The 27,249-nt window shown below is 42.6% G+C and overlaps 1 protein-coding gene across 2 annotated transcripts; it reads right to left on the reverse strand.

The window, feature by feature from the left end:
- Positions 1-362: 362 nt before the first annotated feature.
- lmnb1 (lamin B1) lies at positions 363-27,249 on the reverse strand. Of its 2 annotated transcripts, none has more exons than XM_014144025.2 (12): positions 27,067-27,249; positions 26,399-26,778; positions 13,642-13,798; positions 12,634-12,759; positions 7,628-7,798; positions 7,019-7,144; positions 6,454-6,674; positions 4,310-4,538; positions 3,428-3,532; positions 3,038-3,157; positions 2,508-2,612; positions 363-2,249 (listed from the first exon to the last, which is right to left on the reverse strand). In XM_014144025.2, the coding sequence occupies exons 2-12, from the start codon at positions 26,761-26,763 to the stop codon at positions 2,208-2,210; spliced, it is 1,767 nt and encodes a 588-aa protein (XP_013999500.2). In that variant the 5' UTR covers positions 26,764-26,778; positions 27,067-27,249; the 3' UTR covers positions 363-2,207. The 2 variants fall into 2 exon arrangements, with proteins under 2 accessions (XP_013999500.2, XP_013999495.2); XM_014144020.2 differs by having other exon boundaries at positions 26,987-27,108.

Consider the following 27,249-nt stretch of genomic DNA (forward strand, 5'->3'; position numbering starts at 1 on the left):
TGGTCTTGGCTAGATGGGATCCAGCTTGTCAAATTAAAGTTGTTTTTTTGCATTTGACCTAACCCTTTTCCTAATTCTCCTAACCCGCTACATTAATCATCCTAACTTGCTGCGTAAGTTCTAACCTGCTACAAAAAGTCAAATTGACTTTAATTTGACAAAAGCAGAATCCTTCTAGGCATGACCCAATTGCTTCAGAATAACCAAACAGATCAGGGCCCCTTTATTGACAAAGCATCTCAAAAGGAGTGCCGACGTAGGATCAAGATGACTGACTAAACATGTAAAACTGATCCTAGATTAGTAATCCTATGCGATACGCTTTGAATATGGGCAAAGATTAAAAAGTTAATATTCCTGTCTAATGGAAATACAACAAAATCAATTTATTTTTTCATTAAAATGTGAAGGTTACAGAAAGTCAAACGATGCATGCATATGACAACAAATCTGATGGAGCAAAAAAAATGTTTTTAAAATCTTAAATGTATGCATATGACCGACGCCCAATGGCTTAAGAAATATTGGCAAGGAAATTTCAGTTTCTGAAAAGGTATGTCTAGTACAGCATAGAACAAAGCATTTTTGCATTCAGATTCATAAGTTAACATGAGTATACAGTCATGCTAAATTCAAAATTGATAAATCTTCAATTGATATTTCTTAAGAGTACAATCATGATTACAGACCCATTGGTTTGAGGAATAATGCCAAAACAGCCATCTTTAACTATTACTTGGCTGCTGGCTGAGTTTAATACAGATAATACTAACCCTTATGATACATTAAGCTAATGCCAAGCTATTATATGGACATTAAACCTGTACCAGACATGAATCCAGCAATTAGTGGTTTATTATTAAAAAAGGGCTCCTGGAAGAAAGTCTGACCAAGACAGCAGGTTCAAGTTAACCATTTCTGCATCAAAGCTGATGTGATACAATTAAATAAAATGAAAACAATTTTCCCACAGAGTCAACTGGTAGTATACAGCATTGTCTTGTAAAACAGTATTGGCTGTAGAATATCAAGTCAAATATATGAAGAGCATAGCAGAGACAGGACATTCTTCTCAGTAACCAGGTTTCCATCAAACCATTCCATGCAGATGAATGACCGGATGCATAAAAAGTTATGACAGGCCTTAAGGAAACAGCAAATGTGTCAGTAAAACGCCCCAATGTCGACAATAAAATATGCTAGGCAAGGCGAGATATTTTGTCAGTGAAATTGTGATAATTGCGGTTGAAATGCTTTTATGCGCAAATATTTGTATAAAAACCATCACGTCGCAGTAAACTTGGGAGTCACGCGATGTAGCCTACTTCCAATGATATAAAACCATCTTAAGAGTTGAATGCTATGGAAACGCATGTTTTCTTTTGTTCGATACAAACACATCGTCACGCACAGCCTTTTATCCACAGCAAGTCAGTTTGATGGAAACAGGTCTGGTGGGAAAATTGCCACATTTTTTCTATGCTGACTTTAGAATATTTGCGTGAAAATCTGTCACCTATTGGATGGAAACCTAGCTAATGGAACACTGACACCTTGTGATGTAGTGTGTAACGTTCAGACAAACTGCCAATACCTGCAATACCAAAAGTGGTCATCCATAAGTAGATGAATGCAGGACCATTTAGAAAAGCTGCGTGCTTCTTTCAAATTGGAAAGCTTTATTCTTTAGAGTTTCACAAACATTAACTACATTCCGAAGTATGCAACAACCTGGCTGTCTAACTAGTATCTGAGCGAGAGGGAAAAAAAACACGAATAAAATTACCTTCTATAAAAGAGGCCGTTAAAATGTTATATTTATCGAAAATCAGATGTAAAAACAAAACAAAGTCACAGCACCTCGAGGTACAGATTCATTCTGCAAGCTGCCTCTCCTGCACAGAGCTGTCCAAAGTAATACTCTACAAAAGAAACTACCGGGACTAGAAAACATTATTTGGTTCCGAAAAAATGCAAGTAGTGATGGTTCATTTTAAGATTACACATAAAAAATAATGTATAGAGAAAAAAAAAGTTCTACAATCTTGAGAAATGAGGAATTTCAAACTAAAAAGAGCAGAATAGAAATTCACACGGTTCTTATAATACACTAAAAAGATACAAAATAGTTCTGTGGTAGTTCGGTTGGCAGCTGAGACTGGTTGAGAGGGGGGGGGTTGTGAAGGGGTGGGGGTGTACTGGTAAGATCACATTATGGAGCAACCCCTCTTGGCGGCACGTGGGTCTCCCTGGAAAGCCAGAAAACAATCACATTTCAGTCTATCTACACAATAAACAAAAAATATTTTGTTGAAAAAACTTGGATGCCAATACCACAGTATATTCTCGGTCAGTCTAAAACTACTATCAAACATGGCGATTTTTACAACAGTTTTGCGTGGGCTTTTTCTCAGTTATTTTCTTTCAGTCCATAATTACTCACAGTTCTAATCCAAATAAATATTTAATTGCTGAAAATAGCTATGTTATCAATAAAGTCCATTTACCTGCTGGTGGAAGAGATCTTCCTCAATGACCTCCACTCCCTCGTCATCCTCATCCTCATCTTCCTCCATGGCCGTCTTGTACGAGGTGCTCCTCCTGGCCACCTCCTAGAAACAGGAAGAAACCAAGGTTGTGTTCATTAGGCACCCAACGGAAGAAAATTGACTGAAACGAACAGGAACATGTCCAGCAAGAAATACTTTATTCGATTCCGTAAAAAAAAAAGTAAAACAATTCTACAGTGCGCCCTATGGAACGTAGGTGCGTTATGCCCCATAACATCTGATCCAGGGGACTAAGGAAAGCTGATTAGAATACTGCTCTGACAACAGCAGTAAAAGGTGGAACAGGGCACCACCTGCTGGTAAAAAAATAACTATTACAGCAGACTAGGGGTTGTTTATAGACGGGGCCAAAGACAGAAATATCATATGGGGCCCACTTTAAAGAGACAACTTAACAACTCAGGCCTCCATACGTCCTTTATAAGACTTGTATAAATGCTACATAAGGTGGATTAAAGGCTCTGTACCTCTCCCTGAGGGTTCAGCAGCAGCACCTGGACATCCTCCCCTGTGCCCCAGGACACCTGGCTCTTCCACACCAAGTCTGTGGGAGGGTTGGAGGCCACACCCGCATTGGACGCCCACACCTGGGAGAGAGAGAAAACACAAGTTACAAGGTTACGGGAATGTGATGTAAAGTAACTAAACAGGCTACAATTCTAAAATAGGATATTCTCCATAGAAAGTGCTCTTTAGTCCATGTCCAAGAAATCTGACCATACAGCCACTATCAAATATCTGCTTGTTGTTCCTCCTCAACATAGATTTTTCTAACTCTGCTTTACAGTGTTATACCACAGTGAAGCAACATAATATCTGCTTTCCTGTGTATTAACTAGCAGAAAATGCAGTCTTACCGTGACTTTCTGGCCTGCCTTCAGGACATATTTGGGGGTAAACTTGTAGGTGGCAGAGACTTCTCCGATGGTCCTGGTCAGCTCATAGCCCACCATGGCTTGGTTCTGGGGAAGAGGACACAAGTAAACAGAGTTCACTATAATAACTATATGTACCCTTTATTTACGGTACCACTGACATTAATCTCTTTTTGAAGGGAGCCATGAGGTTGATAAACTATACACTCAGCGTTAAAGTGATAATACCACAGGCTGTGGTTTAAGCTGTAGTATTTGCAGTCAGGGTTGGGGAATTGCAGTGGAACAACAATAATACAGATTGTATGAGACAAAATTAAATGTTATTGAAAAAGATGATTCTAAATAAAATTGAAAATGTATACTGGTTCTCTTAATTTTAAGGTTGTGACATTAGATTTGGGGAGGGAGGAGGGGTCACCAGAAATGCTGGAGAAAGAAATGGGGTCCCCGCAGCGAGTGGGAGTTGTTAGGCTTAGATGCAGTTGAGCACCTTGTCATGTCTGCACCACACATACTCAACACTATGGATGTGTTCCAGACAATCTGCAAAGTCATGCACCCTCTCACACCTGGATAAGCGTTTCAAATGTCAGTGACAGCATCGATAGGATATTGCAATCGGACGCACAAATGGTTTATAGACGATCTGGAACACAGCCTTCATTATTAAATAACAATTTGTTCTTAACTGACTCGCCTAGTTAAAGGTTACATTACCGGTGAAGTTCTGCTGTCAAACAAAAGCAACATTTGTCTGAGCGCACACTAATGTTTGAGAACAAATGCAAACATTCAAATGTATGCGAGAACATTCGATAGCACAGTGCGAGTGTGTGCATCCCACTCATCTGCCACCCTCACCTCATTGGCGGTGTTGTGCAGGCGGATGAACTTCCCGTCAGTGTCGAGCTCATCAATGCACACCGGGCCGGTGGTCGAGGCAGAGTGGGCGATGGAGACGGAGCTGCTGGCCTCCTGCTCTTCCACATCCACACGTTTTCTCTTTCCCCGGGCGGTACGCACGCTGCGAGAGCTGGACTGGGCACGGGAGACGGTGACACGGGACGACGGGCTGGGGGACAGCTTCAGTCTAGTGAAGGGAGAGAGAGATTGGGTATGAGAGATTCATCAAATTAACCTGTTGGGGCTAGAGGGCAGTATTTTCACGGCTGGATAAAAAAACGTGCCCGATTTAATCTGGTTACTAATCCTACCCAGTAACTAGAATATGCATATACTTATTATATATGGATAGAAAACACCCTAAAGTTTCTAAAACTGTTTGAATGGTGTCTGTGAGTATAACAGAACTCATTTGGCAGGCAAAACCCTGAGACATTTTCTGACAGGAAGTGGATACCTGATGTGTTGTATTGAGTTGAAACCTATCCCATTGAAAAACACAGGGGTTTAGGAATATTTTGGCACTTCCTATTGCTTCCACTAGATGTCGCCAGTCCTTTCACAGTGGTTTGAGCCTTATAGAGTCAAAACTCAGTGAATGACAGGAGTTTGAAATTGGTCACAGGGGATGGGCCATCACCATTATGACGCCGGCGGCCATGTCTGCCCCCACCTTTGGAAACGGTTTTAAAGGCAATGAAATCATCCCCCCTCGAATCTTATTGGCTCTCTTGGTGTTAGAGGCCCTGAACATTTATTTTATACAACGTTTGACATGTTTGAACGAACCTACATGCGCGAGGATTACTTTCAGTATGAAGTGCAGAGCTGCGTTTGGAGAGAGCCATAGGACGCGCTACCAACATCAGGCTAATGGAACGTGAAGTATGGCCTTTTTGACCGAAAATACATCTGTTGTGGACCTGGGATGCTTTCTGATGAAGACAACTAAAGGTAGGCGATTATTGACAATATTATTGAAGATGAGATGGTTCATACTGTTGCGTCCAAGATGGCGCCGAGCACTGTATATTAGCTGATTTTCTGAGTATCGCATCTCCTTTTATCGCAAAGTGTGATTACCCAGTAAAGTTAATTTAAAATCTGGTATGACGGGTGTTCTCAAGAGATATTCATCTATAAATGTTAGATTGACAATATACATTTAAAAAATCGTTATAGTATAGCAATTTATTGAAACGTAGCATTGTTTACCGGGACGCTTTTGAGGGGAAATTAGGTAGTCAACGTCAGACAGAGATGTAAAATGCTGTTTTTATATATAAATATGACCTTTATTGAACAAAAGAATGCATGCATTGTATAACATGATGTCCTAGGGGTGCCATCTGATGAAGTTTGTAAAAGGTTAGTGCTACATTTAGCTGTTTATTGATAATATGTGATGGAAGTGGTTGGTCGGAAAATGGCTATGAAGCTGCTTTTTACGATGGACTCATCTAATATAATCTAATGATTTGCTTTTCCTGTAAAACCTTTTTGAAATCGGACGACGTGGGTCGATTCAGGAGAGGTGTATCTATAAAAAAAAAAAAATATTTTTTATTTTTGTAAAAAATTATGATAATTTTTTAATGCTAATTGGCGATATGATTTTTCGCTGGATTTTGATCCCGCAAACGGGATCAGATGCTCAAGAGGTTAACACCATTATATTCTCGGTAACAGCTAGACGACAAGCTAGGAAGTTAACATTTCTCCTGCATGAAGAATCTACATAGACGTGTACGCATGTGTACATGTCTGGCCAGTTGGAACACTACCTACACAACTTTTAAACTCAACAAATCAGCCTGGGACCTGACCCAGAACAGGAGAGGAGCCAAACGTTGAAGCGCTCCACTCCAAAGAGAAGATGACACTGATTGTATCTGAATTATGTGTTGTCTCCCCTCCCCCCCTCTCTGTATTTGTGCTCACCCTAAAGTCAATTTTTACATCCACATTCATGCAGAACTTTATGTGTGTATACAAGTGTGACTGTTGCATGAGTCAGCATAAGTACATGTATGAGTCACTCTCCTCCCTCCAGTAGTTTCCTGTAGGCATTGATCTCTGTATGTGTCCCTCTTCACCCTCACCTCTCCTCCTCTCCCTCCAGTAGCTTCCTGTAGGCATTGATCTCCATGTCCAAGGCCAATTTGACATCCAGCAGCTGCTCGTACTCATCCAGCTGCAGCTGCATCTTGGACCGGATCTCCGCGATCTCCCGCTCCTTCTCCCCCAGCATCCTGCGGCTGGTGTCCCTCTCCTGGGCCAGGGCTGACTCCAGCTCGTGGATCCGGTCCTGCCATCCACGGGTCTAGAGGAGAGATATTTTACAGGTTAGGGTTGTGTTCAGTGGGACACACAAGTTAAACACATTATGTGTTCAGGTAGTACCTCCTTTCACCTGAACATTGTTATTCCTGTTTTATTCCTGTGTAACATTACTCCTGTATCCTCCATATCATCTCACCCCTTTTTGCATTCTGGCTAGTTTAAGTATCAGACTCTAGTCTAAGTGTGTAGTCCAAATCATCAACCTCTTTAAAAAGTAATTGGATAGCATCATAACCATTGTCAGTAGATAGTAATAATGGTACAACCGTCACCTCAAATCATGTAAAAACACCTTTCCAATACATTTGATTGATGAGGTCTCACCTCTTTCTGCATGCTGGCCAGCTGGGCGGCTAGGCTCTCCACACGCAGGCACGACTCCCGGAGCTCCTCACGGGCCATGCTGGCCGACGAGCTGTTCATCTCCGACGACAGGCGCACGTTCTCCAGCTGCCCCCGGGTACACAGGAGGACAGAGCAGAGTTAAAATGGGTTATGTGGGTACAAACAATGTTCATTTCACACATACGGAAGGATGGATAGTGCAACGCCTCACAAAGAGGAAGTGAACGTCACAGAGAGGGCTTCCTGACCAGCCAGAGAGGAAGTGCAACACCAGAAATGGGTCTTTTTAGATTTGCTGTGTAACACTGCGCTTGATGACGTGACTTTATTGGTATCCAACAACTAGTAAGTTTGACACAGATTTACATGCAATGTTCCCAATAGGTCACCCCAGCATGGCGAGACCCACTGGAATGAGGTTTACTTTATGGTCAATTCCACAGCAAGTCAGGAACAGAATCTCCTAAAAGCCTTGGTATATGACCAAACAATAAATGGGACCTCCAGTCTGCATCAAGGATGTTGTGTTTCTGCCTTGCACCTTGGCGACAAGTTAACAGGTAGGTGTGTGTGTGTTTTCTGTCTCACCTTGGCCACGTAAGTGTTCTCCATCTCGTCCTTGTACAGTTTGACCTGCTCGTCGTGCTGCCCCCTCATCTCAGTCAGGGCCTGGGCCAGTTTGAACTCGTACTCCACAGCCCGGCCAGAGTCCACCTCCACCAGACGCGTCTCGTGTCTCCTCCGTGTCTCCTTGATCTCCTACAACACAGACGGGGGGGTTTAGGGGTCATTGTAGCGATGCGTCTGCCCTGCTGTGGGTTCCTCCATTCCTCAGAAGACCCTTTTTAAAGGAAATAGTACCTATTCAGTATGGGAATTGTGACAGAAGAGCCCATACACTAAAAACAGTCTCAGACGAAGACATGTGACTTTAAAAAGAGCTAATGTAGCCTGAACGTTACCTAACAAACTCACCTTCATGAAAAGGAGAAGACAACACTTTTTAGATCTCAGCCTCTGCATCTCAGAGGAAGCAATAAGAAACAACCCAAAGGGAACCTGAGTGGCGCAGCGCTCTTAGGCACTGCATCACAGTGCTAGAGGCGTCACTACAGACCCGGGTTCGATCCCGGGCTGTATCACAACCGGCTGTGATCGGAAGTCCCATAGGGCGTCGTTCGGGTTAGGGGAGGGTTTGGCCGTCATTGTAAGTAAGAGTTTGTTCTTAACTGACTTGCCTAGTTAAATAAAGAGCAGCCCAAGAAATGAGCCAACAAACACAGCCATGTTCATGATCTCCAGGTCTTCACTTTACAAACATAATGATCGTGAAAAGTAAAGTTTTTTGATTAGTGTTAATCAATTCATACCTTCAGAGTAATAATTATTACCATTATTCTAATTTTAGTCTTCAAGTTATTGTAAATAACTCAAGTCAAGCCTTCTTTGAAGACCAACTTTGTCCAAGAAAGGACTGTTGCCCTGTTAATACTGTCATAGTATAAACTGGGTGGTTCAAACTCAATGCTGAAAGCAGTGGTATATCAGACCATATACCACGTACGACAATACATGTATTTTTACTGCTCTAATTACGTTGGTAACCAGTTTATAAATCAAACCTTTGGGGTTTGTGGTATACTTATTGCTTAAGTAAACCCTACAACTTGGTGCCTCAAAAGTTCAGTCAGTATTGGACAAAGACAAAAACAAAAGATGGTCCACGGCAGAGCCATGAATTTAGAGAGTAGGGACATTGAGGTTTCTGCATTATGATGCAGTTAAATGACGCTACAACATTCTATGGCAGCCATGTTAGCTCCCCATTAACATTACATGGGGAACATAAAAATACAAAAAGATATGTAACAATGTCTATAATTAGAACCATATTCTAAAAGTTAGCCCAACTCTAAATACATGGCTCTGGTTCAAGGTAGTGCACGCACTTTCAGGGAAAGGTGTGTGACCATATGGCACTCTGAAGGATGTGCTTAGCAATATAACGCTACAGGCATGTTGAGACTGACCACATGTGAGGGGTGGCTTGTTTTACCATAACATTGTGCCGTACTCAACATCGCATACTCAATTGTTGCGTCCAGAGGACACAGAGTCAAGTCTGATCAGAGTGATTGTTTGACATTGGACAAGTAAAACAAACCACATTCGGACAACTCAAATATATATTCTTGTTGTCCGTCTATATATACTGCTCAAAAAAATAAAGGGAACACTTTAACAACACAATGTAACTCCAAGTCAATCACACTTCTGTGAAATCAAACTGTCCACTTAGGAAGCAACACTGATTGACAATAAATTTCACATGCTGTTGTGCAAATGGAATAGACAACAGGTGGAAATTATAGGCAATTAGCAAGACACCCCCAATAAAGGAGTGGTTCTGCAGGTGGTAACCACAGACCACTTCTCAGTTCCTATGCTTCCTGGCTGATGTTTTGGTCACTTTTGAATGCTGGCGGTGCTTTCACTCTAGTGGTAGCATGAGACGGAGTCTACAACCCACACAAGTGGCTCAGGTAGTGCAGCTCATCCAGGATGGCACATCAATGCGAACTGTGGCAAGAAGGTTTGCTGTGTCTGTCAGCGTAGTGTCCAGAGCATGGAGGCGCTACCAGGAGACAGGCCAGTACATCAGAAGACATGGAGGAGGCCGTAGGAGGGCAACAACCCAGCAGCAGGACCGCTACCTCCGCCTTTGTGCAAGGAGGAGCACTGCCAGAGCCCTGCAAAATGACCTCCAGCAGGCCACAAATGTGCATGCGTCTGCTCAAACGGTCAGAAACAGACTCCATGAGGCTGGTATGAGGGCCCGACGTCCACAGGTGGGGGTTGTGCTTACAGCCCAACACCGTGCAGGACGTTTGGCATTTGCCAGAGAACACCAAGATTGGCAAATTCGCCACTGGCGCCCTGTGCCCTTCACAGATGAAAGCAGGTTCACACTGAGCACGTGACAGACGTGACAGTCTGGAGACACCGTGGAGAACGTTCTGCTGCCTGCAACATCCTCCAGCATGACCGGTTTGGCGGTGTGTCAGTCATGGTGTGGGGTGGCATTTCTTTGGGGGGCCGCACAGCCCTCCATGTGCTCGCCAGAGGTAGCCTGACTGCCATTAGGTACCGAGATGAGATCCTCAGACCCCTTGTGAGACCATATGCTGGTGCGGTTGGCCCTGGGTTCCTCCTAATGCAAGACAATGCTAGACCCCATGTGGCTGGAGTGTGTCAGCAGTTCCTGCAAGAGGAAGGCATTGATGCTATGGACTGGCCCGCCCGTTCCCCAGACCTGAATCCAATTGAGCACATCTGGGACATCATGTCTCGCTCCATCCACCAACGCCACATTGCACCACAGACTGTCCAGGAGTTGGCGGATGCTTTAGTCCAGGTCTGGGAGGAGATCCCTCAGGAGACCATTCGCCACCTCATCAGGAGCATGTCCAGGCATTGTAGGGAGGTCATACAGGCACGTGGAGGCCACACACACACTACTGAGCCTCATTTTCACTTGCTTTAAGGACATTACATCAAAGTTGGATCAGCCTTTAGTGTGGTTTTCCACTTTAATTTTGAGTGTGACTCCAAATCCAGACCTCCATGGGTTGATAAATTGGATTTCCATTGATTATTTTTGTGTGATTTTGTTGTCAGCACATTCAACTATGTAAAGAAAAAAGTATTTAATAAGATTATTTCATTCATTCAGATCTAGGATGTGTTATTTTAGTGTTCCCTTTATTTTTTTGAGCAATATATATATATATTTTTTTAAATCACTTGTCTAGGACAAGCGTTAAGCCCTGTATACGATATTTCTATACCTGGTTCACATAAGATACACTACCGTTCAAAAGTTTGGGGGTCACTCGTTTTCCATGAAAACAGATGAAATTAGGTGCAAAATGAATAGGAAATATAGTCAAGAAGTTGACAAAGTTATAAATAATGATTTTTAATTGAAATAATTGTCCTTCAAACTTCGCTTTCGTCAAAGAAACCTCCATTTGCAGCAATTACAGCCTTACAGACCTTTGGCATTCCAGTTGTCAATTTGTTGAGGTAATCTGAAGAGATTTCACCCCATGCTTCCTGAAGCACCTCCCACAAATTGGATTTGCTTGATGGGCAAATTTTACGTAGCATACGGTCAAGCTGCTCCCACAAAAGCTCAATAGGGTTGAGATCCGGTGACTGTGCTGGCCAGTCCATTATAGACAGAATACCAGCTGACTGCTTCTTCCCTAAATAGTTCTTGCAAATTTTGGAGCTGTGCTTTGGGTCATTGTCCTGTTGTAGGAGGAAATTGGCTCCAAAATGCCATACCACAGGGTATGGCATAGCGTTGCAAAATGGAATGATCGCCTTCCTTCTTCAAGATCCCTTTTATCCTGTACAAATCTCCCACTTTACCACCACCAATACCATCACATTGCCTCCACCATGTTTGACAGACGGTGTCAAGCACTCCTCCAGCATATTTTCATTTTTTCTGCGTCTCACGAATGTTGTTCTTTGTGATCCGAACACCTAAAACTTAGATTCATCTCTCCATAACACTTCTTTCCAATCGTGCTCTATCCAGCGTCAGTTCTTTTGCCCATCTTAATCTTGTATTTTGATTGGCTAGTCAGATATGGCTTTTTCTTTGCAACTCTGCCTAGAAGGCCAGCACCCCGGAGTCGCCTTCTTCACTGTTGACGTTGAGACTGGTGTTTTACGGGTACTATTTAATGAAGCTGCCAGTTGAGGACTTGTGAGGCGTCCATTTCTCAAACTAGACCTCCCACTTTCTATTCTGGTTAGTGCCAGTTTGCGCTGTTCAGTGAAGGGAATAGTACACAGCGTTGTACCAGACCTTCAGTTTCTTGGCAATTTCTCTCATGGAATAGCCTTCATTGCTCAGAACAAAAATTGACTGACAAGTTTCAGAAGAAAGTTCTTTGTTTCTGGCCATTTTGAGCCTGTAATCAAACCCACAATTGCTGATGCTCCAGATACTCAACTAGTCTAAAGGCGGCCAGTTTTATTGCTTCTTTAATCAGAACAGTAGTTTTCAGCTGGGCTAACATAATTGCAAAAGTGTTTCCTAATGATCAAGTAGCCTTTTACAATTATAAACTTGGATTAGCTAACACAACGTACCATTGGAACACAGGAGTGATGGTTGCTGATAATGAGCCTCTGTACGCCTATGTAGATATTCCATTAAAAATCAGCCGTTTCCAGCTATAATAGTCATTTACAACACTACCGTTCAAAAGTTTGGTGTCACTTAGATTTTTTTTTAAATTAAAGCAAATCTTATGTCCATTTAAAATAACCTCAAACTGATCAGAAAAACAGCATATACATTGTCACCTTTCCCCTTAGTTACCCTTGTTAAGCAGTCTTTATACTGAAAACTGTCCACGTCAACCTGCAGTGGTGTATACTGTGAGATTTGCATTTGCTGCACCAAACATTCCCACTAAAAGACAGCTGTGCTATAACTAAATGGTGAACATAAAAACAGGCATACGAATGTGAACATGTATATAGCTAATGGAGGTGTTGGACAGTTCTCTGACCTCGTCGAACATGTTCTTGCGGAACTCCAGCTCCTCAGACAGGCTCTGGTAACGGTTCTCCAGGTCGATGCGAAGCAGAGTCTCCTCTCCCAGCTGCTTCTTGGCGGAGATCAGGCCAGCATCCAACTGTAGGAGAAGAACAAGAGGGTTAATACGTGAATGAGTTCTAATCTACTGGATGTTTTGAAGTTGTGGACTATGAAAAGACGATGGAGTCAAATTGTCAAAATAAAAGACTGTCAGTAACGTGCGATGTTCAAAATGTTGCAGATAGTAAATGGCAAAGAGGATCTCTAATTCTGCAAAGTTGAAATCCGATATACTGAATAAGGCTTAGGAAAGAACAAGACTGGGTACGTGTGTGTGCAGGAGCTATAGGAGAATGGGCTCATGGCTGGAATGAAATGATTAAAACTTTTTTTTATATGTTCGATGTGTTAGACTCCGTTCCATAATGCCATTCCAGCCATTACACTGAGCCCATCCTCCTATAGCTTCTTTTAACAATGTCATTAAGATGGAGGAGAGTTGGATTGCCCCCTTCTGGTTAATGATGCAAAATCTCCTCAGATAAGGTCTCCATCCAAATGTCTATCAAAATGTGCTCAGCTGCTGTGAGATCTGTTTCAACTCATCTTCCAGGTGCATTTCTTACAAGTGCTGCATGCATGCATACATACATACATACATACATACATACATACATACATACGATAGTTGGCTTCGTCAACAGTAAGTTTCACTCAAGCAGCAATTGAACTATTCAATGTAATCATTTTGAAAACAAATTGTATAAAGATGATTGAATTTAAACATGGCAATTTCAGTGCAGCTAGTTATCAATAGGCTGACCAACAGCTGCCATGACAAATCACAATCTTGACGATAGGAAAAAGTTAAAGACAACGTAAACAGTAACTTATCTTTGCCTGATCCATACTGCCATCACTTTGAGGAAAGCCTGTTACAAATTAAAAGTATCGTTATCATCATCAGATGATGGTTTACCTCCTGGACGGTTCCCTGCAGATCAGCCAGGCTGGCTTCCAGGGCCCTCTTCTCTGACAGTGTGGTGGCCAACAACGCTTCCTTTGAGTTCAGCTGGGTCTCCATGTCCCTGAGCCGGGCCTGGGCGCCAGCCGCATCAGACTCCTTCTTGGCAAAGCTGCAGGAATAAGTGGAGGCACAGCAGCATTGAGTACGGCCCAGCCATGGTGGTAGTGTGTGAGGGAGCCTGGCACCCCAATGGTGGAACAAGCTCCCTCACGACGCCAGGACAGCGGAGTCAATCACCACCTTCCGGAGACACCTGAAACCCCACCTCTTCAAGGAATACCTGGGATAGGATAAAGTAATCCTTCTAAACCCCCCTTAAAAGATTTAGATGCACTATTGTAAAGTGGTTGTTCCACTGGATATTATAAGGTGAATGCACCAATTTGTAAGTCGCTCTGGATAAGAGCGTCTGCTAAATGACTTAAATGTAAATGTAAATGTGTGTGTGTATTAAAAACGCCAAGAGGGGATTTCAATGACTGAAGTCCATTGTTTTGTATAAATAATCGTCATAAGGTGCCTTTTGAGTAAACACACGTGAAACATATCGGCAACGTCAGGCAACGTTGCATACCATACCCTTGTAGAGTTGGTTAGTTAGGATGGCGAGAGTCGTGATGTCATCAGATCAGACACGAGGCCTGTTGTCTTCAATTGAAATAGCATAAACAGTAGGGTTGCAAAAGTCCATTGGATCTAAGGATTTCTTACTGGTAAACCATAAAGTCACAGTAAATTGGACATTTAGGTGAACTAACCATTTAAAACTAGCCTGGTTAAAGCCGACAATGTTAATAATGAGCGTAGATTTTAGTCGTGTTTACCCAGGCTACATATAAACAAACTGTCAAACGTAAACAGCATCTCAATGTATTGCATAAACTATCCTGTGATTTCACTGAAAGGAAATCTGCCATTTCTCATGCCATAATTCAAGCGCAGTGGACGGCCATATTTGGTTTGAGATTGAATGTGGAGTTTGATATTAATCTGGAGTTCCTGTGCACACAACTGACTGCTCTGAGTAGCAGAAGGGGAAACAGGGTGAGGTTATTCTACTGGCTATTTGTTGAGGCTCATATCTAGACCGCTCTGTATGAAGGCTCCAGATGAGACGAACATAGCAGTCCTTCTCTGGGGCGTGCCCTCCATATACAATACTGCAGAGTTCACGCTGTGTACTGACGGGTTGAACGCCCAAAACCACTCCCTTTTCCTGGGATAAATAACAGAGAAACCGGTAAATTATAATAAATTATTTATATGAACAGCATGGCGTGAAATGGAACTGTTAAATGATACGTGATGTCTAAAACTGGCTTCTCCACAGCCTCTGCATGATGAATCATCAACGCTCAGGGTTTGACTGACTTGTTGGAAAGGTGACATCCTATGACAGTGACACGTTAAAAGTCACTGAGCACTTCAGTACGGGCCATTCTACTGCCACTGTCTACGGAGACTGCATGCTCGATTTTATTACACCTGACAGCATCGAGTGTGGCTGAAATAGCCAAATCCATACATTTGAAGGTTTGTCCACATACTTTATGTTGTGTACTTTAATAATACTTTTGAAAGACAGTTCCGGTTTTTGGCGGGAAATACTGGGTTACACGAGTGGCCCAGCAGTCTAAGGCACTGCATCGCAGTGCTAGAGCCGTCACTACAGACAACCTGGATTCGAACCAGGGTGTATCACAACTGGCCGTGATTGGGAGTCCCATAGGGCGGCGCACAGTTGGCCCAGCATCGTCCGGGTTTGTAAATAAGAACTAGTTCTTAACTGACTTGCCTAGTTAAATAAAGGCCAAATATTTTTTTTAATAAAACCCGGGAGAAAAGTGATTTACTCTAAGGACGGAAGATTTGTAAAATAACAAGAAAATATTTAACCCTAGTACTGACTAGGATCATAGGAGTAAATACGTGTCTGAAGGTCAATGTAATGGTGCTTCTGGAACAGTAGAGAGTTCAAGGGAAAACGGGTGTGGAGTTTTCACCAGTAGCCACTGAGGATTTTACAAACATCACATGACGTAGGTGTAAAGCTTTGCGGATGCCAGGTGTGTTTGAAATTAAGATTTTAAAAAAAGGGAGGCAAGGTGTATATCCGTCAGTGGGAGGGAAGCATTCCAGCCAAGCGCAGGTGTTTTGTGTCTGGATTCAACCAGTGTGGCCTCTTGCCTGACTGGCAAACCATGACATCCATGTTACACATGGACATTTCTGGTTAAATGAAGTGTCTGTTTCATCTTGTTCATCCATTCATGCCCGTCTGCATGGTATGTTCTGAGAACGGTGGAACCTTAATGATTAACCTCTCGGGTAGGGGGCAGTATTTTCACATCCGGATAAAAAACGTACCCGATTTAATCTGGTTATTACTACTGCCCAGAAACTAGAATATGCATATATTGTTTGATTTGGATAGAAAACACCCTAAAGTTTCTAAAACTGTTTGAATGGTGTCTGAGTATAACAGAACTCATATGGCAGGCCAAAACCTGAGAAGATTCTGTACAGGAAGTGCCCTCTGACCATTTCTTGGCCTTCTATACCCTCTTTATTGAAAACAGAGGATCTCTGCTGTAACGTGACACTTTCTAAGGCTCCCATAGGCTCTCAGAAGGCGCCAGAATGTTGAATGATGACTTTGCAGTCCCAGGCTGAAAAACAGTAGCGCATTTGGATAGTGGTCGATCTGAGAACAATGAGACGGGGCGCGCGTGCACGTGAAGAGTCCATTTTACATTTTCAGTTTTTGAACGAAAAAGACGTCTCCCGGTCGGAATAGTATCGCTATTTTACGAGAAAAATTGATTTTAAACAGCGTTTCACATGCTTCGAAGTACGGTAATTGAATATTTTGAAATGTTTTGTCGCAACATGCGTCCGCGCATCACCGTTCGGATAGTGTCTTGAACGCAAGAACAAAACAGAGGATATTTGAACATAACTATGGATTATTTTGAACCAAAACAACATTTGTGGATGAAGTAGAAGTCCTGGGAGTGCATTCTGACGAAGAACAGCAAAGGTAATAACATTTTTCTTATAGTAAATCTGACTTTGGTGAGGGCTAAACTTGGTGGGTGTCAAAATAGCTAGCCCGTGACGGCGAGCTATCTACTCAGAATATTGCAAAATGTGCTTTTGCCGAAAAGCTATTTTAAAATCTGACACCGCGATTGCATAAAGGAGTTCTGTATCTATAATTCTTTAAATAATTGTTATGTTTTTTGTGAACGTTTATCGTGAGTAATTTAGTAAATTCACCGGAAGTTTGCGGGGGGTATGCTAGTTCTGAACGTCACCTGCTAATGTAAAAAGCTGGTTTTTGATATAAATATGAACTTGATTGAACAAAACATGCATGTATTGTATAACATAATGTCCTAGGAGTGTCATCTGATGAAGATCAAAGGTTAGTGCTGCATTTAGCTGTGGTTTTTGTGACATTATATGCTAGCTTGAAAAATGGGTGTGTGATTATTTCTGGCTGGGTACTCTGACATAATCTAATGTTTTGCTTTCGTTGTAAAGCCTTTTTGAAATCGGACAATGTGGTTAGATAAAGGAGCGTCTCGTCTTTAAAATGGTGTAAAATAGTCATATGTTTGTGAAATTGAAGTAATAGCATTTAAGGTATTTGAATATCGCGCCACTCGATTCCACTGGCTGTTAAGTAGGTGGGACGATTTCGTCCCACATACCCTAGAGAGGTTAAGTTAGAAATGCATGTGTCGGTGGTAAACATACCTTTTTTCCCTGTAGCACAACTACAAATAGGGAGTGCTTTCATAAAATCTAAAATCTAAAATATTCTTCGACCTCACTGACTTCGCATTGTTGGGGTTTTTCACTGACTTCGCATTTTTAGGGTTTTTCAAAAAGTATCAAGCAAAAGATTGGCTGTTGGGTGACCCGGTTTTGGGGGTAGACTAGTGTCAATAATATTCTCCCTCTCGACTTGGGGCATGAGGTATGCGTAGGTAGAAAACACTGGAATACGGGGGGGGGGGGGGGGGGGGGTGTCAGGTATTTCACACACAGCTGAATGCAGGGGGGAAATGTCTTAAAGACACAGGCCTGTGAGAAAAACAGTCTGGGGGGGGGGTGTCACAGTCTGTTGGTCACAGATACCTTAAAAGTTGGTGCGTGGATCAGAAAACCAGTCAGTATCTGGTGCGACCATTTGCCTCATGCAGCGCGACATCTTTGCATAGAGTTGATCAGGCTGTTGATTGTGGCCTGTGGAATGCTGTCCTACTCCTACTCAATGGTTGTGCGAATTTGCTGTATATTGGCGGGACCTGGAACACGCTGTCGTACACATTGATACAGAGCATCCCAAACATGCTCAAGGGGTGGCATGTCTGGCGAATATGCAGGCCATGGAAGAACTGGGTCATTTTCAGTTTCCAAGAATTGTGTACAGATCCTTGCAACATGGGGCCCGAGCACTATGCTGAAACATGGAGGATGGCGGCGAATGAATAGCACGACAATGGGCCTCAGGATCTTGTCACGGTATCCCTGTGCATTCAAATTGCCATCGATAAAATGCAATTGTGTTTGTGGTCCACAGTTTCTGCCTGTCCATACCATAACCCCACTGCCACCATGGGGCCCTCTTTTCACAACGTTGACATTAGCAAACCGCTCGACCACACAATGCCATCTGCCGGTACAGTTGAAACCGCGATTCATCCATGACGAGCACGATTCTCCAGCGTGCCAGTGGCCATCAAAGGTTACCATGCTGAAGACGACGAGCTTCCCTGAGACTAATTTCTGCACAAACTGTCAGAAACCTTTGGTTGTGCAAACCCAGTTTTGTCAGCTGTCCGGGTGGCTGGTCTCAGACGATCCCCCAGGTGAAGAAGCCGGATGTGGAGGTCCTGGGCAGGTATGGTTACACGCGGTCTGTGGTTTTGAAGCAGGTTGTACGCTCTGACGTCATCATTAGCATAACTTCTACCTTGTTTGCCATGGCATTAGCTAGCGAGCTAACCAAGCAAACCAGATGACAGGTTTGATATATAGCTAGCTTTCAATATGACCTGGCCATTAAAATTCCTGCTAGCTCACGTTAGCTAGCTAGCATGTTTAAACTTATTGCTAGCTAACAAACTAGCATTTGAGGGCTGACTTCTTATAAGTTTGTGTGGTGCAAAAATTAAGGAAGGATCCAGCTATGGTGGTAATTTCTGTCATGTCTGACTACTGCAGTACGGCTTGTCCATGTGGTAGCTAACAGCAACAAGCCCAGACGAGCTATATAAACGTTGTGTCAGCATCCAGCAGTGATCAGCTTGGTGGTTGCATAGTAATGGCGTCACTAGACCGAATTCTAAATCGAGTTGGCACCAGTCGTGAAACTGGGCTGCACTGGCCTAGGTTTCCCTTGACCCAGCTCGAATTTGGCCCTAATTTTAAGTGCCAGTGGAAACAGGGCTTTATTGTCCTCAGCACAAGGTGCACCTGTGTAATGACCATGCTATTTAATCAGTGTTAATATGCCACACCTGTCAGGTGGATGGATTATCTTGGCAAAAGGATAAATGCTCACTAACAGGGATTTAAACAAATTTGTACACACAATTTGAGAGAAATAAGCTTTTTTTGTGCATATGAATTTTTTGGGGGGAACTTTTATTTCAGCTCATGAAACCAACAATTTACATGTGTTGATATTTTTGTTCAGTATAGAGTATTCCACTGACATAACCCAACAAATGCAACACGTTGAAAAGTACACGAGAGGTGGCCAAGCACTACTGTTTTAAATGCAAGCAAAGCAGCTGCTTGCTTGCTTGGTTGGCAGAGCTGGACAAAAGGCCACTTTCTGTAGGAAATGGACTGAACAACTGGTTCAAAGAAGGGGACTGAACACGGACATCTTGCAGCTGCCATGTCACTCTTTGCCGAGGGTTGAAAAGCCATTATATATCCAAGACGTCCTGCCACCACAGCACACAACCTCCAACCCACCCATGCCATCCACTGAAAGTACCCAGAGTACTGGAGAGAAGAATTCATTAGAGTAGCAAAACTTCAGACAGACCCTGTTTCAGAACTGGTCAAATATGACTCGTGTCAGAGGACTTTCATGCATGCATTGACTGGGCAGAACAAAAATGTCTTCATTAACATGCCATACTATGACATGAGTGCACAGTACACAAAAAATATTGCCGTTTTGAAACTGCAGTAAAAGCACAGTAACTGCAGTCGACTGTGGTATTTTGGATGCAGTAATTACAGAATAACTGCAGTTACACTGCAGTTGAACTGCAGTTACAGTGCAAAATTAATGCAGTAAAAAATATATATATTTTAGACGCAGTACTTGCTGCAATCTTTTTAAGGGTAGTCCAATAGTTTAGCAAAACACTATATTTTGAGCAAATGTAACTTTCAACTAGTCTAGTTTGATTTTCCCAAGATGTGGGGTATTTGTTAGAAGTTTGTCAACATTACACTATAATGAGAGTGGTAGGTCAAGTCCACACACAGTTTTTTGGGGGGAATTCGTTTTAAAAATATATCAAACCCAAAACTATGCTTCATGAGATCTAGAGGGTACTGGGTTGGCAAGAGACCGTTGGAGACTGGAGTCAACGGCGCACATGCTGCATCAGGATTACTGGCAAATAATGGGCATCGTTGTTCAATGTAATCTTCCAACAGGTGTAGAGTCTGTGCTTTATGCTTCAGTCAATCAAAATGGCTTCCAACAACACTTCCTAGTTCAATTAAAGATTTCACATGTGTTGCCATACTTTGCCAAGAGGGAGAAAGAAAATGATTAGCCTAGGCTGTAGAAAATGTGGTACATTTCCAAGTTGTGTGTGAAAGGAGAAGTTCTGGAATGTTCCCTTTGCGAATCACAAGTAGAACTGCATTTCTTAAATTGCTACGTCCCAAAGTCTTGAGGGCAAATATGCATAGCTGTGCAAAGCCACTAGGCAGATGTTCTGAGGAACCAGTAAACCATGTGTTTGCACACACTTCAGTGCAACTGCCAGCTACGTCATCTTCAGCGATAACTCATTAAAATCTTCATAGTGGAACGAGTAACGTTCTAACGTTAGTCTAGACTACAAAATGACAACATATGGCCACCATCGTTTTTATGGAGCACAGGTGTTCAAGCACTAAAGAAATCAAAAGCTTATGTTTGCCCTTTTATGCTAACTGACCGTCTTCACCTCTTTAGTCTTAGTCTATTTAGTCCTAAACGATCATCCCTTTCAAACCAAAGCTAGGTCTCTTCCATCCCCAACATGCAGGTTTTCAAAAACATGTGGCATGTTGATAAGTGTGTTTTTTGCAATGTGCTAAAGCTTAATCAATTACAGTGACACACTGTTAGCCAACCTCTGATTCAAATGGCATGGAACAATAAACCTATTCCAAACAGAAGCAGGCAGGAGGGCTGGGAGACATTAAGGTGTCTTAACTCAACCTTCCACCATTTTGGATTCTGAGCCATTTTTTGCACCCCTCCATCAGCAGACTCATCCCTTAATTGATGGCTTTATACACAGGTTGACCCTTATATATGAATAGGGGTGGTTGACCAGATCCATAAGAGAAACTGTTTTTATGCCATTACTCCAGGTCATGTGGTGGAATGCTATGCAAAAAATTCCAGGTGCAGGTACATCGAAGGCTGGTTCTGCCTTGAATTAGCAGGTCTGCTCAACACTTGTCCTACCATCAAAAATAAACTCAGCAAAAAACAATCCTCTCACTGTCAACTGCATTCATTTTCAAACTTAACATGTGTAAATATTTGTATGAACATAAGATTCAACAACAGACAAACTGAACAAGTTCCACAGACATGTGACTAACAAATGGAATAATGGGTCCCGAACAAAGGGAGGTTCAAAATCAAAAAAGTAACAGTCAGTATCTGGTGTGGCCACCAGCTGCATTAAGTACTGCAGTGCATCTCCTCATGGACTGCACCAGATTTGCCCATTCTTGCTGTGAGATGTTACCCCACTCTTCCACCAACGCACCTGCAGATCCCAGACATTTCTGTGGGGAATGGCCCTAGCCCTCACCCTCCGATCGAACATGTCCCAGACGTGCTCAATGGGATCGAGATCCGGGCTCTTCACTGGCCACAGCAAAACACTGACATTCCTGTCTTGCAGGAAATCACGCACAGTACGAGCAGTATGGCTGGTGGCATTGTCATGCTGGAGGATCATATCAGAATGAGCCTGCACGAAGTGTACCACATGAGGGAGGAGGATGTCTTCCCTGTAACGCACAGTGTTGAGATTGACTGCAATGACAAGCTCAGTCCAATGATGCTGTGACACACCACCGCAGACCATGACAGACCCTCCACCTCCAAAAATCGACCCTGCTCCTGAGTACAGGCCTCGGTGTAACGCTCATTCTTTTGACGATAAACACGAATCCGACCATCACCCCAAGTGAGACAAAACCAAGACTCGTCAGTGAAGAGCACTTTTTGCCAGTCTTGTCTGGTCCAGCGATGGAGGGTTTGTGCCCATAGGCGACGTTGCTGCCGGTGATGTCTGGTGAGGACCTGCCTTAGAACAGGCCTACAAGCTCTCAGTCCAGCCTCTTTCAGCCTATTGTGGACAGTCTGAGCACTGATGGAGGGATTGTGCGTTCCTGGTGTAACTTGGGCAGTTGTTGTTGCCATCCTGTACCTGTCCCGCAGGTGTGATGTTCGGATGTACCGATCCTGTACAGGTGTTACGTGGTCTGCCACTGCGAGGACGATCAGCTGTCCGTCCTGTCTCCCTGTAGTGTCGTCTTAGGAGTCTCACAGAACGGACATTGCATTTTATTGCCTTGGCCACATCTGCAGTCCTCATGCCTCCTTGCAGCATGCCTAAGGCACATTCACGCAGATGAGCAGGGACCCTGGGCATCTTTCTTTTGGTGTTTTTAAGAGTCAGTAGAAAGGCCTCTTAAATGTCCTAAATCTTCATAACTGTGACCTTAATTGCCTACCGTCTATAAGCTGTTAGTGTCTTAATGACCGTTTCACAGGTGCATTTTCATTAATTGTTTATGGTTCATTGAACAAGCATGGGAAACAGTGTTTAAACCCTTTACAATGAAGATCTTTCAAGTAATTTGGATTTTTACGAATTATCTTTGAAAGACAGGGTCCTAAATAAGGGACGTTTGTTTTTTTGCTGAGTTTAAATGCATGTGTGGTGCAGGTACAATATTAGTATTAAGTTCTAAACTGCAACCTGGTCCATAAAATGAAACTAGAGACCCTTGAATATTGTTCATATTTTTCAAATGGAACACGTGCAATATGCATCCTTAGAGATAACTACATTACCATGTGTACTGTAAATGCATTTTGTCAACAGTAGCCTGCTGTTCAGGAAGTACCATGTGTTAACACTCCCCAATAGATATCTATATGGAATAGTAGTATTTGTGTGAACTTATTCCCTTTATTGTTGTTCAAATTACCTCTTATAGGCTAAGAAAACCTGCCACGTGACTGTATAATCACATGATCAGGAGTAGTACACAGAGCTTAATTACTTCTGAATATTCAAATAGCCCATCTGGTCAGTCTTCCAAACTGACCCCAGCCTAGTGCTGCCCAGAAAAACCAAGCCTTTTTTATCTGGCAACAGAGTATGCAAATGAGCAAATAATTGGATAAAGCATCAAATTTGTATAGTAGAAGAAATAAGAGGCAAGGTGGTTTGCGGACTATAGACCCCTATCCAGTTCACAACACACTGACGTCACGCAGATATGCGCGCAAACTCTCAGTGGCAGTAAGACAACCACCGCCATCTGTGCCCATTCAACATAGCCGGGATTTACATTTTTATTACTTCTAAAAAGAATTTTGGGATTCTCATACGCTTACGATGTTTTGATTCTTGCTTCAGTCGCTAAGATTATATTTGGTTGTGATCTTTGCAAAATAACTATTTTGGATCCAGCAGTTGTTAGCTAGAATGCTAACGCTCATTTATATTGTCTGTAGCAAAAGTCAGACAAAGAGCCATTTTACTGGTTGAAGTGTTTTTTAAGTATAATAATTTGCGATGACAAACATTAAGCAGTACAGCATTAAAATCCAAAAGTAGTGTGAAATGCACTCATAAGCAACATGTAAACATGTAAAAAGAAACTCAAAAAAGTTCTGGGACACTAAAGTCCAAGGAGAATAAGAGCACCTCCTCCCAGCTCCCCACATTGGCAGACTCGACAGCCTTGGTTTCTCAAATTATTGCCTCGCCTGGTTTACCAACTACTTCTCTGATAGAGTTCAGTGTGTCAAATCAGAGGGCCTGTTGTCCAGACCTCTGGCAGTCTCTATGGGTGTGCCACATGGTTCAATTCTCGGGCCGACTCTCTTCTCTGTATAGATCAATGATGTTGCACTTGCTGCTGGTGATTCTCTGATCCACCTCTACGCAGACGACACCATTCTGTATACTTCTGGCCCCTCTTTGGACACTGTTAACTAACCTCCAGATGAGCTTCAATGCCATACAACTCTCCTTCCGTGGCCTCTAACTGCTCTTAAACGCAGGTAAAACTAAACGTATGCTATTCAATCTATCACTGCCCGCACCTGCTCACCCGTCCAGCATCACTACTCTGGACGGCTCTGACTTAGAATACGTGGACAACTACAAATACCTGGGTGTCTGGTTAGACTGTAAATTCTCCTTCCAGACTCACATTAAGCATCTCCAATCCAAAATTAAATCTAAAATCGGCTTCCTATATCGCAACAAAGCATCCTTCACTCATGCTGCCAAACACACCCTCGTAAAACTGACCATCCTACCGATCCTCGACTTCGGTGATGTCATCTATAAAATAGCCTCCAACACTCTACTCAACAAACTGGATGCAGTCTATCACAGTGCCATCCGTTTCGTCACCAAAGCCCCATACACTACCCACCATTGCGACCTGTACGCTCTCGTTGGTTGGCCCTCGCTTCATACTCGTCGCCAAACCCACTGGCTACAGGTTATCTACAAGTCTCTGCTAGGTAAAGCCCCGCCTTATCTCAGCTCACTGGTCACCATAGCAGCATCTTTTGTTTTACTGTATTATTGACTGTATGTTTTGTTTATTCCATGTGTAACTCTGTTGTTGTATGTGTCTAATTGCTACGCTTTATCTTGGCCAGGTCGCAGTTGCAAATGAGAACTTGTTCTCAACTAGCCTACCTGGTTAAATAATGTTGAAATAAAATAAATCAATCAATAAAAAGAGAGGCTATTTTTGCTGGTTTTCTAAGAACTCCTCCTTGATCTGTCGCCTTCATGCGACAATGTTTGCAAACACAGAAAGGGTTTTACTGTAAACTCTGAGATGGGAGAAATCATACTTTTAATTGATATGAATGTAGTGGTTGTTTCTATTCTTAGACAAACTCAAGGATTGTAAGTGTTTGGATACTATCCAAATGAGTCTCAACCTCTAATATTCTAACTGTAACCAGCTGGTAGAAATTTGTCGTACTGATTTTAAAGTCACATGTACCTGATACTTTGTTCGCCCTTAACACCAAAACAAGTTCATGGGAAGCAAGCATAAACAGTCATTCAGACTTGTCAAGTGACTTCTACCCACCTCTCGTACCATTGACTTACAGCATATACATGCAGCCAGAGTGTGGATAAGGATAGTGGACAGTTCATGTGGTACTGTAGTAAATTCCTACAACATTCATCATAATCATTGGCTCATTTCATTCCCGTCTTCCTTCGATGACTATGAATAATTGTTGTGGGAATGACTACTTCTGAATCCTCTCCCAGACTCAAATAGCTCTGGGCCATCTACACACACCCATCTACACCTTACCACAAAATTCCCTGCATTTTTTACAGCTTACAACTTTATAGGCAGGAAGTTAGTAGAGAGAAAAGTAGAAAGTGAAGTGACCAAGCCCAAAAGCATTTACAGCACCAAGGGCTCATATGTCAAATGAGATGGGGCTTGTAAATTAAGCATTGCATTGTAAGGTCTACACCTGTTGTAGTCGGCACATGTGACAAAATTTGATTTGAAAAGTCATGATTTTGGAGTCCACTTTAGTAGGCTACTATATAAATGATGTTGTATAAGAGTTTATATTGTATCATGTTACTTTTTGATAGAAATCAAATGACAAACAATGAGTTTGTATACACTTGAGTTGTATTTTGACTGGGCAGTGGTCGCTTGGAACGGCTCAGATTTCAAGATTGAGACAATGACGTTATGAAATCCATTCAACCGTTAGGATGGGGGAGGGGCGCCTACCTTAATTCCTATCAAAAAGGTGTGGCACTTGGAAAAGTCAGAGTAACACCCATGCTTGCACTTAAACGGACTCAATAGAAAAACAAAAACGAATAAAAGTTGTACTGTTTGTATACATTAGTGTTCTACTAAAACCAGTTATAAAAGGGAACAAACCAACGGTGTGTTTTCAATGTAGGCTACTTGTTCACATTCTCTTGGGTAGACCATTCGTGAACAGTAAAGAAATTGGATACATTTGAAACAACTTTACCGAGGTTATCTGTCTGATGTTGCAACCACTTGGCTCCAATGTTGCAATTCACTGTGTTTTAAGTGTACAACACTTCGGCGACAAATCGGCATATTTTCACATAGGCCGAATTTCAACAAATGTTCTCGTAAATAAAATGTTACTTACTTCTGCAATAACTGCTCATGGTCGGATTTGATCTTTCCCAATTCAATCTGCAACCTCGCGCGTTCTTTGGCGGTGTCATCGAGAGATCTTCTAGCGTCAGCGAGCTCGGTTTCATACAGTGATTTTAAACCAGTAAGCTCCCGGGTTCTTACGTCTTCCTTCTCAGAAATCTGCAGGTGAAGAACGCTGTTTTCGGACTCTAGACTCCGGACTTTGTCGATATAAATGGCTAGACGGTCGTTCAAATTGCAGAGGTCTTCTTTCTCCTGCAACCTGGATATCCTCGTGGGGCTCAATGGAGTGCTACCGGCGGCAGAGCGGGTGCTTATTCTTTGGCCGGCCGGAGTTGAAGTTGCGGTTGCCATTATGAAGCAAAAATGCTGAATCAAATAGAGAAATATACATTCAATTAAATACGGTTTAAAAACGACAAAATATATATATATTAAACGGTGGGGAAATTATGACCACGGCAAAGCTGTAGGACATGAAATACAGGTCGCCTATCCGCTAACCTAAGCAAAAAAAATAAAAGGCTACAAAATATATCAATTCACAACAGAAGGAAGTAAACCAAAAGTAGCTCACATAAAGCAATATAAAGCAGGCAGGCGGTGGAATGGGGTTAGAAATATAAGAAAGCCGCAAAGCTCATGCAAGTATCTTACTTTGTCTCAACCGAAAGAAAGCAGGCTTGACGAATATGGCCGCTCATGAATATGTAAAACTAACGTGACTTCAACCAACCAATGGTAACATGCAACGCAATATGTCCTTTCAACTTTAGCATTCGAGACAAAATTCAAAATAGATGGAATGCGTTTTCATGCTGCGCATCGTGTACTCCCTAG

The sequence above is a fragment of the Salmo salar genome, chromosome ssa01, assembly GCF_905237065.1.
Source record: "Salmo salar chromosome ssa01, Ssal_v3.1, whole genome shotgun sequence".
NCBI lineage: Eukaryota > Metazoa > Chordata > Actinopteri > Salmoniformes > Salmonidae > Salmo > Salmo salar.